Below are 12,298 nucleotides of genomic sequence, written 5' to 3'. Positions count from 1 at the left end.
CACCAAATATTCTTTCTATAAATTTTCCTTCTAATGTTCATATAATATTTCTTTATTAATAAATTATTTACTTATATATACTTTTGAAAGTACTTTTCAAAATGATTATAATGCCATTTAAAAAAATTCTTACAAAAAATCCATTAGCACTTTGCTCCCAAATCCCCCTTTACTACAAACTGGCAATACAGCTTTTGGCAAATAAAAAAGAGAATTAGCCTGAATATGCCACATCTATAATGACTTTGGAATAAAAAAAACAATTACTCCATTTTAAATAAATCTGGTAGATTAAAGAGGAGGGTCAGGGAAACACTTTTAATTCCACCTAACTAAATTGCTGTATGTATAACCTAATATAATTTTTAAAATCATAATGTTTATACTTTGAGGTTTGTGAAAACAATGAGCAAAAGAAACAAATTTTATCACCTGACTGCTCTCCATTGCAGGTTCTCCTCTCCCATCTTCTTCAGAGACTTGACAGTTTTGCAAAAGGTCATTACTTAGAGCAGAAGCAAACAACTCTTTACATTGCGCTGATCCAATTTCTCTCTTTGGAGGGCTTGTAGCTGTATCTTTGCTCTTGTTAGTATTAATCTGCATAGGCAAAAAGTTGAAGGGCTTTCGGTTTTCGCTAAGCTGACGTTTGTTGTTAGCAGCTGTTGCTCTACCTTGAGAATCACTTCCAATGCTTCTCTATATATGAAAAAGAAATCACACAAACATTAATCTTTCAACATATTTTTTTCTAAATTCCAATGTTCTTAGTTTCATCATCATATATTGATTTAGGACGTACATAAAAACAGCTTTGTAGTAACATCTGAAAGAGCTTCAGATCTACAAAGTTCTGTCATTAAGATATCAAAATTTGATTAGCATCTCCTAGTCCTCATTTTGTTGACACAATTCAACGGATAAATATGAACAAGATTAGTTTAAACAAAGTACAAACTATCCCTTATCAGAAATGCCTGGGACCAGAAGTGTTATAGATTTCAAATTTTTTCAGCTTTTGGGATATTTGCAAATACACAATGAGATATCTGGGGATGGAACCCAAGTCTAAACATGAAGTTCATTTGTTTCATCTATGCCTTATATATATAGCTTGAGTATACTTTTATACAATATTTTAAATAATTTTGTGCACAAATCAAAGATATTACATTTTTACTGCAACCCATCACATAAGGCCAGGTATGGAATTTTCCACTTGTGGCATCATGTTGGCACTCCAAAAATTTTGGATTTTGAAGCATTTCTGATTTTCAAATTAGGGACGCTCAACCTGTACTAGGACTATGGACCACTTTTATAACTCATATTGCTATTTATTACTTGCTAACAGAATTTTTATAGACTTTGGACCCAATGAATCAATTAATATGAACATTAGCATAAAGATTTGTCTATGTGAAGCACTGTCTGAAAAAGTATTCAGCTCAGTGCTTGGCATACAGTTAAGTGTTCAAAAATTAGTACGTAGATGTAAATGATATACGATTATCACCACTGTCATATTAGACTTGAATACACCTTTCTGCGTATCTGGAAACCTGTGTACCTCTGCAAAGTACAGACGTGATAGTAAAATATTTGTCAAGAGTTCATTATCAATTCTACTTGCTTTTAGATTCAAACTTTGTTTCAGTGATTATAAATACAAAATAGTTTTATTTCAGATTTGAGGTAATCCAGCACATCCCACACTTAACCAATGATAAATATAATAAACTGGATCTTTCCATTTACTTGATAGAAACTTTACTGAGCTACTAAAATGTAAAATTTAGTTTCATAATGAAATCACATAAGTTGGTCATATGACATAATAATAAAATCCAGAAATACTTTTCTTTAGAAAGTTTAGAAACAGGATTTCATTCCCCTCCAAAGGACACAGCATAGATCATCATCACCGATTAAATTCTTTCCATATGCACAGAAACTAAAGAAAATAAACAGCTCAATTTTTATTCCTAAAACAAATTAATCCATTTCAAGTATTTCCCATAGTCATAACTTGATTTTTAAAATAATTCACAAACCTGATCTAAATCACTGAAGTTTATCCGCTGTTTAAGTTTCTCTAATTCTGCCTGCTCTGGGACAGACATCTGAGTCATATATCTACTGTGTGGAAACGTATGTGGAGTCTTTGTTCTTCGTCTTCCAACTCCTGGTGATGACTCCGGAGAAATATCATTAGTTACCCTTTTATCACTTTCTACACCAAACTTTTTCTTATTCTTTTCTGATGATCTGTTTGCTTTCTTCTGTTGGCCACACCAGTCCTTTAAAAAAGTAAAAGCACAAGTTAATATGCTCTCTATCAAACCAGGAAAATAATCTGGGATGCTTAAAACATTTTGGTCAGTCTTAAAATTAAAAATGACAAAACATTTTTCAAGTCAAGTATATATGCTTAGAAACTATTATTTACTTCTGTTAACCCATTTTTTCCTCATTACATTTATCCTAATTTTATAGCCTATCCTTTAGAAATAGATTACTTTCCTATCAAAGATCATTAATGAATACAAATCCCCAAATCCCAATGCTAGAGTCAATTTGAATATTTTCAAAGCATATTTAAAAATTATTCTTTCCTCTTTATAAACTGAATAGCGAAATAAATTATACATACCTTTACTGGCCACCCTTAGATTTAAGTCAGTATGTATAGTAAAAAGGATACAGATCTGGAATCAACCTGGGTTCTAAAGTCATTACTGTTTACTGAAGAAACACTCCATTGTGTGACCCTAGGAAATTTACTTAACTTCCCATAGTCTCAATTTCCCAATCTCTAAAATAGTGTCACCTTTAAAATGGGATTAAAACATACATAAAACATCTAGCCTAGCATTTAGTAAGCATTAAATACGGTTATCATTATTTTATAGGCAAAAATGTACATGATAATATCTAATATGGAATGACAAAGAGTGCTTATTGTTTTAACTAGAAAACATTTTTATTGACTTAGCTATAGCCACATAATGTAATTCATTCAATGAAAAGGTCTATAATTCCCACCTTATCCATACTGGAAGAATCTTTTAGTTACTACTACAGTAAAGTTACTTGGGATAATTTCCTCATTTATAACAAAACTCCCTTCTCTATGAACTGTCTCTCCACCCAATACATGAGTGGGTGGCTCCTGCCAACCTTTCATACTATTTAATTCACCCCATCCTGGCCATAGATTATTGGAAAAAGAAATGTATATATAATCCAAATTGGAATAATCATACTTTAAAATTTAAAATGGGAACTAGGAGATAACCAGTCAGTATGTAATAGCAGCCATAGCTGAAAACTTGAGAATGATGGGACAGCCATAGCATACCATGTGGACCAGAGGAGGAGAGAAAGCTGCTCTGTGAAGAGAAAGTTGTGTTAGGCAGAGGCACTCAGAAGCAGAGTTACGAAAGTGAAAAAGTAATTCTTGACAACTTTCTAGTTCCTTTTTCCAGTCCCTTCCTAAAATCCAGCTGTATTCCTTTAACATGGTTTCCATAAAACACCTTTATATCCTTATAATAAATCTGCTTTTTTGGTTTAAGCTAACTGAAGTTAATTTATGTTCCCTGCAACCAAAGTGTCTTCAACTAATATAATAAGTAGCCCGGTGTCCTTTAATATCTTGGTCAACAAGTGTTTACAAAGAGTTTCAGTGAGTTAGATTTGGTCAGGGGAAAGTTGCATTTTAATACTAGTAGTCAGCAATACACCATTGACAGTAAAATATCATACCATATTGTTAAGTCGGTCATCAACACTTTCACTGCTCCAGTTTGGTAAATCCTGATCATTCATGCCATCTTCAAAAGGACCTCCTCCCGTGGCCATACTGGCTGTAACAATTAATGTTCTGTGAAACAAGTAAAAACTGCTTTTTAACACACAAAAACAAACTCCAATGTTTAAATCATTCCATGAAGTTCAGCAATATAAAGGAATCTCTAAAATGCTCATAATTACAAAGAGGCACGATAAATCACACATCACAAACAAATTGATTAGCTGCTATAGATGTACTATGATTAATATGAGTTAAGTAGCTAGAGTGATGGAGAAGGGAAGGAAAACCTCTGAATATCCACTATGGACATTGGCCTGCATGCTATAAGATTAGCTAATTTATCCAACACATTCCTAAAAGGTAGACCAATGAGGTAAGAAGGAAATTATATATAGCTAGAACCAGAACTTCTCTTAGGAAAGAAATAAAGTGTCTCTGTTCTGACAATGAGCTTGGTATAAAGGTCATACTCTAAGGACATGAGAAATAGTTTTGTGCAAACAATTCAAAAAGGGTAGACCCACTCTGCATGAAACAAAGAGAATGTTTTGGTTTTAGTAGGAAGGAAGGTACACCAGAATGGCAAACAAGATGATGAGAAGGTGGGGCAAGAGAAGCAGGACTGGGTGGGGTAAATGGCCAATATAATCCAGAGTGCAGTGGCTGAAAGACATTTTAAGAATAGTGATGCTTACTGCCCTACTTTAATTTGCATTACTGCTAACTCATAGCTGTCCCTAAATCTTGGTAAAGACTACCAAACTCAAATCTTTCACACAAAAAATAAGTGGGATGTTCATGTATGTGAAAATCAAGAAAGGAGCCGAATTTCATACCTGGGTCAAAGAGATGAAAAACAGAAGCAGCAACAGTGAAAGCAGAGGTTCAGTGCAGACATGAGAAAATAAGATTTCTACATAATCTTATGGAAAACTTTGGATTTCCACTACCTGTGGATTTGTACAGGTTCAACGGGTATAGTATAGGTGAAGGAGAGGTTAAGAAAATTTTATCTGAAATTCAAAGGGCAGGAAAAGCCATTAAACTATAAACAAAAATGCTAACATTCAAGAAAGATATTTTTGCCAAGGTCATTCAGCTAAAAATGGCTAACAGAAACACAAATTGTTGCTCTGATTCTAAGACACTAACTCATCCCATTCACTACAAAATCCCAGTGGGATTCTTCTTGGAACTTGATAAAATGATTCTAAAATTCATCTGCAAGAATAAATAAGTCAGAAAAAAATTTTAACATCTTAAAAATAAAACCAAGAGTAGCAATAGAGATCAGGAGGGCAGAAGAACTAATCCAAGTTTCAACCACACTGTTCGAATGGTTAAATCAGTATCAGGCTAAGAACAAAAATCCTCCAATATACCCAACAGAAATATTTAAAAGTTAATCACAGCTAACATTTATTTTGCTTACTATTATATATATGCTAATCACTACACTAAATATTTTATGTCCATTATATCATTTAATTCTCACAACAATTCCATGATGTGGGAGTATTGTGTTCAATGGATGGAACAATTTACTAACAATTTTGAAAAAGATTTATTTAGAGCTTTAACAGTTTTTCCTTAACTCTTAATAGTACTCTTCATTTCAATCACAGAACACAGAAAAATGAGTCATTATTTTCTCAATTCTCTCAGGGATGGTATATCCAGTACCGCTTCAGGCACAGAAGTTAATTCACATTAAATAATAGATGCCTTAGAGCATTAAAACTTAATTCTCTCCCAATTGAGAAAGGTTGCCTTATATCACCAAAACAGTAAACAAATTAATAATAGATACGATTTAAAAAAAATCAAATAAGCTTTAAAAAAGACAAACAAGAAAATAGAATGGACTTACTAAAGACTTACTTTAGTAAGAACAGATATCTTACTAAATTTAGAAGATAAAGAAAGAACAACAGATTTTGTTCACATAAAAGTAAAGAAACAATAAATGACAAACGGGAAAAAATCTGAAAGAAATACAAAGTACACAGTCAATACCTTTATCATATGAAGAACTTGTCTGAAAAAAAAAACAAGCAAAATAAGCTGACACAGGTAATTTTCAAAAAAAACCTAGTAAATACAATATAATAATATATAAAGTCCAGCTACAATAAATACTCCCTTAAATACTCCCTTAAAATAACGGAGTATTAAATTTGCTAAATTTCATATAAATTACATATTACCTAATCCTGATGACAGTAAAGTGAAACTAGAACTCTCAGACACTATAGTGAGAATGTAAACTAGTAAGTATAATCTTTCTGGAAAGCATTTTGGCATTACTACCTCAAGAACTAAAACTGAGTTCTTGACTGAGTAAGATACTCATACTCCCCTTTCTCCATATTTAATCTAAGAAGAAAACCTTAAATATGGGGGAGGGAAAACTATAATGAAGTTGTTTATTATTCAATTGTGATAAATTGAAAAATAACTAAATGTCAAATGACAAAATGAATGCTATTAGGCAAACTGTCCTACACCCACGGGGCAGAATACTAAGCATTCTTCAAAACATTTAATTATGAAGGCTGGACAATACCGCCTGTCCTGATAATGTGGGAAAAGTCACAAAAGAGGAAAAAAAGCAATATGGAAATTGTATATAGTTTTTTTTAAACAAAAAACTAAGAAAATATATCAAAATACTTTCATGAAAGTAATTTTTAGGGTAGGAATGTGATGAGTCTTCCTCTTTTCTATGTCTTATGTTTTCAGCAATAGTTTACATTACTTTTTATTCTAGAAATAATTTTAAAACTTTTAAAAAAATTAATACCCTCAGGTAGTCAGTGAACTGAAACAACTCATTTAAATGAAACATTTCACAACTACTGTTCTCTATATGTACTGACACAATATGTAATATTAAAGAAGTAAAAAAATAAACATGCAATAGAGTGATACCATATTTAAAAGTACTCAAGGCAAATTGTTCTAAAATGTAAATTAGGAGGGAAAATTGATATGCAAGCAAATTATTCTTACTATCATTTTTATCTTAAAATAGAGCACATTATACTTTCTATCAATAGAATTATAAAGTAAGCTTACTTTAAGATAAATTCATTAAGAATATACTTGGAGAAAGAATGGTTTACATTATATTTTTATAATAATGAAAAATTTCCCCTAAAATGCAGAGCTTATTTTAAAGATCTACTTATAGGCCAATGACTTTGAACACTATTAAAATAAGTTTCTAAAACTGAAAAACTGTACAATATAATTAGTTTGGAAAAAAAAGATCAAATATATTTTTAAATTTTTTAAAAAGACCATTTACTAAATAAAATCTTGTCTACTAAGTTAGTAAAATAAACTGTTTTGTCCACTGTCACACTATGATTGCCATAGGGGATATAATATTTAATAACTTAAAAATAATGATAACTAAATGCATTTAAAAGGCACACTACTTGAGAAGTAAAATTAGTACGAAGCTCAAGAAAAAGGTTCATGTGACTCAATTCTTAATATATCAACATTCATAACATTTCTCAGAGACAGTAAATACCTCTCCCTGTAAGAGTTAGAAAATAATGGCAAGTCATTTCTCTCTTCTTCATGCCAACCTCTCTAACCATCTCAAAGTCACCATTAAAAATACAGGATCTCTGCTTTCTAAATTTTATTCTGTAGACACGTTAATATAAACTAGTATTCAGAAGTACAGAAAGACTTCCAACAATCAAAAGACTAGGGATGTAGAGAAGATCAAGTAAGATTTCTGTAACAGAATCAACAGAACTTGGTGACTATAGCTCCCCTTATCCTAGGCTTCACTTTCCAAGATGTCAGTTATCCGTGATCAATCACAATCACAAAATAGATGAGTACAGCACAATATGATACTTTGAGACAGAGAGAAACCATATTCATTTAACTTTTATTACAATACAGTGTTAAAATTGTTCTATTTTATTATTATTATTGTTAATCTCTTCCGGGCCTAATTTATAAATTAAACTTTATCATAGGTATACACATATAGGAAAAAACATATACAGAGTTCAGTACTATCTGTGGTTTCAGGCATCCACTGGGGGGAGGGAGAGGTCTTTGGAAGGTATCTCCCATGGAAAATGAGAGATTATTATATTAGTATGTGGGAGATGAGGAACTAAGGAGTTAAAGGATGAATCTGAGGTGTCTAGCAATTGGGTATGTGATGACACAGGCAAAGTGATTAAAAAAGGAGCAAGTTTTAGTTGAGAGAAGAGGATGATGAGTTCAGTTTTAGAAATGTTGAGTCTGAGGTGCCTATTGTATACCCAATTACATTTTTCTAGTGGACAAATACTGATCTATCTCTCAAGAGAAATCTGGGCTGGAGAGAGACTTGCAATTCATCCACTCATAAAAGTACTTGAGTGGGACCGAGTGCTCAGGGAGAAGACAAAATGAAGACTGGATCTTAAAAGACACTGTATTAAAGAGAAAGGCACAAGAAAAGGACACTGAGAAGGTAACAGAAAGACAGGAGGGAAACCAGGAGAGTATGCTAAGAGAGGAAAAGTGTATTGAGGAGGATGTGATAAGAAACCAAATGTTACCTTGTCAAATAACAGAGGTTATGAGAGATGTCCACTTGGATTTAGCAATAAGGTTACTGTTGAGCTGGTAAGAAATTTAAGTACAGGTAGTGAGGGTTAATACCAAAAATGGAATGCATTATTGAGAGGAAAGGGAAAAAAATAAACAAACTCATCAAGTAATATTTTTAAGGAATCAGCCTACGAAGGGAAGCAAGCAGAGATGATCAAAAAGAAAGTTTTATTACAATGGAAGTATGTTGAGCATGTTTAAAATTTGCTGGAAAAGAGGGAGATACTAAAATGCAGAAGAGGAAGGAGATAAGCAAATAGCATGTGGTATCTGAGAAAATGGAAGCCACTGGGATCCAGGGCAAAAGAAACATGATTAGCTTCAGACAAGAAGAGAAACAAAAGCAAACAAACAAACAAAAAGGATGGAATGAATAGGTTGGAGGCTGGTTGGGAGATTTGGTAGCAGCAAGTTGAAGGAGTCCATAAGTGATATGAACTAAGAAGGACTGTACATTAAATATGAGAGGTGAGATGGCAGTGTCTGAGAGATATAAGAGCAGGGAACAGAAAATGACTGTGAGCAGCACTAAGGACTCAGGTGAAACCAGAGACTACTCACTGATATCACTAACATGCACTGCAAATATTTTTTCCCAGCAGTGCTCATAAGCCTCAATATAAACACTCCACTGAATCCACCCAAAGCTGGGATTTTGCCAGGCAGGCTTAATAGAAAGACAGTAAGACAAGAAAGTTGAAGCTATTAGAAAATGATGCAGGTGATGGCTGATATAGTATGAGCAGCTGAATGGAGATAAAAATAAAATTCTTCTACTTTAAACAATCACTTCCTTTCATACTTCGTCCTACTAAATGAAGTTGAAACTATTATTTGTCTCATTTAACTATTTTTGACAGCCTTATTGGGCTTCTTTACCTTATTTACAAAGATATATAATGAAAATTCACTATGGCAATCTTAAGCTATTTTCAGTGATTAATCTTTCTGAAGAAAACCCTGTTATAGGATTCTTACTATAAAGAAGTATTACATATGTCTAAGTAGAATATCACTGTATTAATTACCACAATATGCCTATGACTAAAGTTCACCTTTGAAATAGGAATACAAGGTGAAGAAATTAAAAGAAATCAAAGAATCAAAAAATTATTTCCTAAAATCTTTAAACTTCAGATATTATTTCTCGAATGGCATTAAATTACTCAACCTCTTCTGGAAATATCTACTCAAGACAGTCTTCCATTACTCTTGATAACAACTAGCACATGGTTTCATTCTCCCCTTCATTCCCTGATTTCATGACCTGAACATCTACAATGATTTTTCTAAGACTATGGCCTCAATTCCAATGTCCATCTCATCTTCTCCATTCTAATGTTTTTTTTTCACTCTGAACTGGTAGTTTGTTCAAGATCTTAAACTTCTAAAATCCCTTTTTCTGATCATAAGTTCTTGCATATTACTTCTCTCCCTTCCTCATTCCTGCTGAACCTACTGTTGGCCCTACCGCACACTACCAGTCCCTTGATCAGTTCTCTCTCCCTGAATGCATTATTGCCTTGCATCCTTGCTGAAACCCAAACCCAAGTAAGTCATTCTTGACCTCCCCACCCATTCACCCATTCTGTCAACTCAATTCTGGATAAACCCCACTACCTGCTTTTTCTGCTTCTACTCTCAAACTGTCAAAACAGTGGGGAAACAGTCATAAAATGGCATGAAATGTGTCCACTAATAAGGTATGCTATACTACACACACAAATACTTTCAAAATCTAAGTTTACTCCATGAGGTAAGACACCTTGTCTGTTTTAGTCATTGCCTATCTCTACTTTACAGTCATCACATAGCACAGGGTAGACACTCAATTAAATTTGTAAAAATGAGTGCATTGCTACGTACCTCTTATTGGCTTCTTACTGAATTCCCCAGTGTAATTATCCCACACCCTTTCCAGTTTTTTAGTAAGTCTCAAATCCACTTGCCTCCGTCAGGAACAAATGGCCAAACCCCTATTGCAAAAACCCAGGCCTTCCAATGTGAGTTAACACAATTACTGTATTTTTTATTCCACTTACCCATCTTCTCTAATGTGCTAAATTTTGAAAATGGACTTTCTCAAAATTTTAACAGTAAATTGAATTCAGATTCTTTCTGAGGTTTGTTTTTAAAAGAACACTTATTTCTAAATGCTTTTTATAAAATTTCGTCTAATTCTCACCCTTTAGTGATTTAATTTATTTTTTTCTTTCTTTCAGAGACAAGGTCTCATTCTGTCACCCAGGCTGGACTGCAGTGGTGTGATCATAGCTCACTGCAGCCTTGATCTCCTGGACTCATTCACAGGATTCTCCCACCTTAGCCTCCCAAGTAGCTGGGAGAATACCTTTATATAACCAGCATATGACTATACACTATGTACAAAAACTAATGTTTAAAGTAATTTTAGACAACTAAAAGAACTTCAGTTAAGGTATAACAAGTCCAAGAAGTAGAGGAGTTCACAAATAAAAAATAAGCAGCCAATTAATAAAAATTGTAGAAGACAACTTCAGATTAAAAGGGTTTGGAAACAGGCTATTCAGAGAGTTGTTATAGGACAAATTCAAACTCAAATAGGCTGAAGAAATTCTGTGAAGACAAATTTCAAGAAGTACTGCATAAACCATTCTATATTTAAAAATTAGGAATGGCATGCCTCTTTTCTGAGAAAGGTATGAAGGCAGACCAAAGCGGCACACCAAAAAGCAGGCAAACAGGGTAGCAAACCCAGAATGTTTACTAAATAGAGAGGGTCCTCAATCAGGCACTGTTACTTTGATATTAATAATAGTCTCCATCATAATCTCCTTCAACTATGATACAAAGGACAATTTTATATATATATATATAAATGATGTCAAATTACCTGTTTAGAAACTAGTTTTTGCAGCTCAGAAACGGCTCCTTTCCTGCTCCACACGTCAAAGCTGTTGCCTGCTTAGGATTTTGTTAAAAAATCGCTTTAGTAAATTCTTTACTTACACTATAAAGTATAACAAATAGGCTATTTACGGTCTAAAATATATTTAGAAAATCAACAGAAGAGGAAAAATACATTTTATCAATATTTTAAACTCAAGTTGCCTCAATCTTCTTAGAAAATGTGATATACATCCTGAATCATGTCAAGGTCAAAAAGAAAAAAAAAATGTGATATACATTTATGTTTAAATTCCCCAAACTTCTAAAATCCTACCAAATAGCAAAGTGTTATCGTAATATCTACTCTGGAATAGTATAATGAAAACGGTTAACCCTAATTACAATTTCAAAATCCATGCCAAAGTTTACTTTTCTGATTATCAACTCAGTAACTTCCTGTCACTCAAACTATTTAAGAACTTTGTATATCTGATGATAAAAAATGTTTGCTTATTTAAAAGCTAGCTACTGTACTTCATCCATAAAATACCGTCGTCACACGAACACAAGGTTCACCTTCAGTTTAAAACCTCAGTATTACAATGGTGCTCAGTGGCCCCCAGCGGGAAGGTGATAGGGAAAGAAAGCAGCAGGTGCACCCGAAGCGCTACGACACCCACTCCAGTAACCAGAGAACCCGAGGAGGCGGAGTCTGGAAATTGGTTATGGGGTGGGGGTGGTAGTGGCGCCCCCAAAGCCCGCTTCTTCCAGCGCCCAAACACGATCTGTCACTGGCAGGACACACAACACAGACCTTAAACCGACCAAAAACAAAACACACAAAAAACAAAACAAGACAAAACAAAACAAAACACACTCAGACTAGGCAAACTCCCGAGGAGTGGGCCGCGGGATGGAAAGTTCCAACGACCAGCCTTCCTAGAGGGGCCTGAGACCTAATCCCCAAACATCAGTTTCTGC

At 33.6% G+C, this 12,298-nt stretch overlaps 1 protein-coding gene across 24 annotated transcripts in view; it reads right to left on the bottom strand.

Moving 5' to 3' along the window:
- PCM1 (pericentriolar material 1) overlaps positions 1-12,298 on the bottom strand; it is an 87,439-nt gene that overhangs the window by 74,099 nt on the left and 1,042 nt on the right. For 19 of the 24 annotated variants that reach the window (XM_045535518.1, XM_045535515.1, XM_045535516.1 and 16 more), the window contains exons 2-5: positions 11,322-11,392; positions 3,769-3,886; positions 2,055-2,300; positions 433-699 (exon numbers count right to left, since the gene is read on the bottom strand). In XM_045535518.1, the coding sequence (XP_045391474.1) occupies positions 433-699; positions 2,055-2,300; positions 3,769-3,864 (609 nt within the window). In that variant the 5' untranslated portion in view covers positions 3,865-3,886; positions 11,322-11,392. Of the gene's footprint in view, positions 1-432; positions 700-2,054; positions 2,301-3,768; positions 3,887-5,833; positions 5,856-11,321; positions 11,393-12,298 lie in introns of all 24 variants that reach the window. The other 5 variants (XM_045535494.1, XM_045535501.1, XM_045535495.1 and 2 more) reach the window with 3 other exon arrangements.

Source organism: Lemur catta, chromosome 22 (assembly GCF_020740605.2).
Source record: "Lemur catta isolate mLemCat1 chromosome 22, mLemCat1.pri, whole genome shotgun sequence".
Taxonomy (NCBI): domain Eukaryota; kingdom Metazoa; phylum Chordata; class Mammalia; order Primates; family Lemuridae; genus Lemur; species Lemur catta.
The sequence above is the reverse complement of the archived record's forward strand: the minus strand, read 5'-3'. Positions and strand labels throughout refer to the sequence as shown.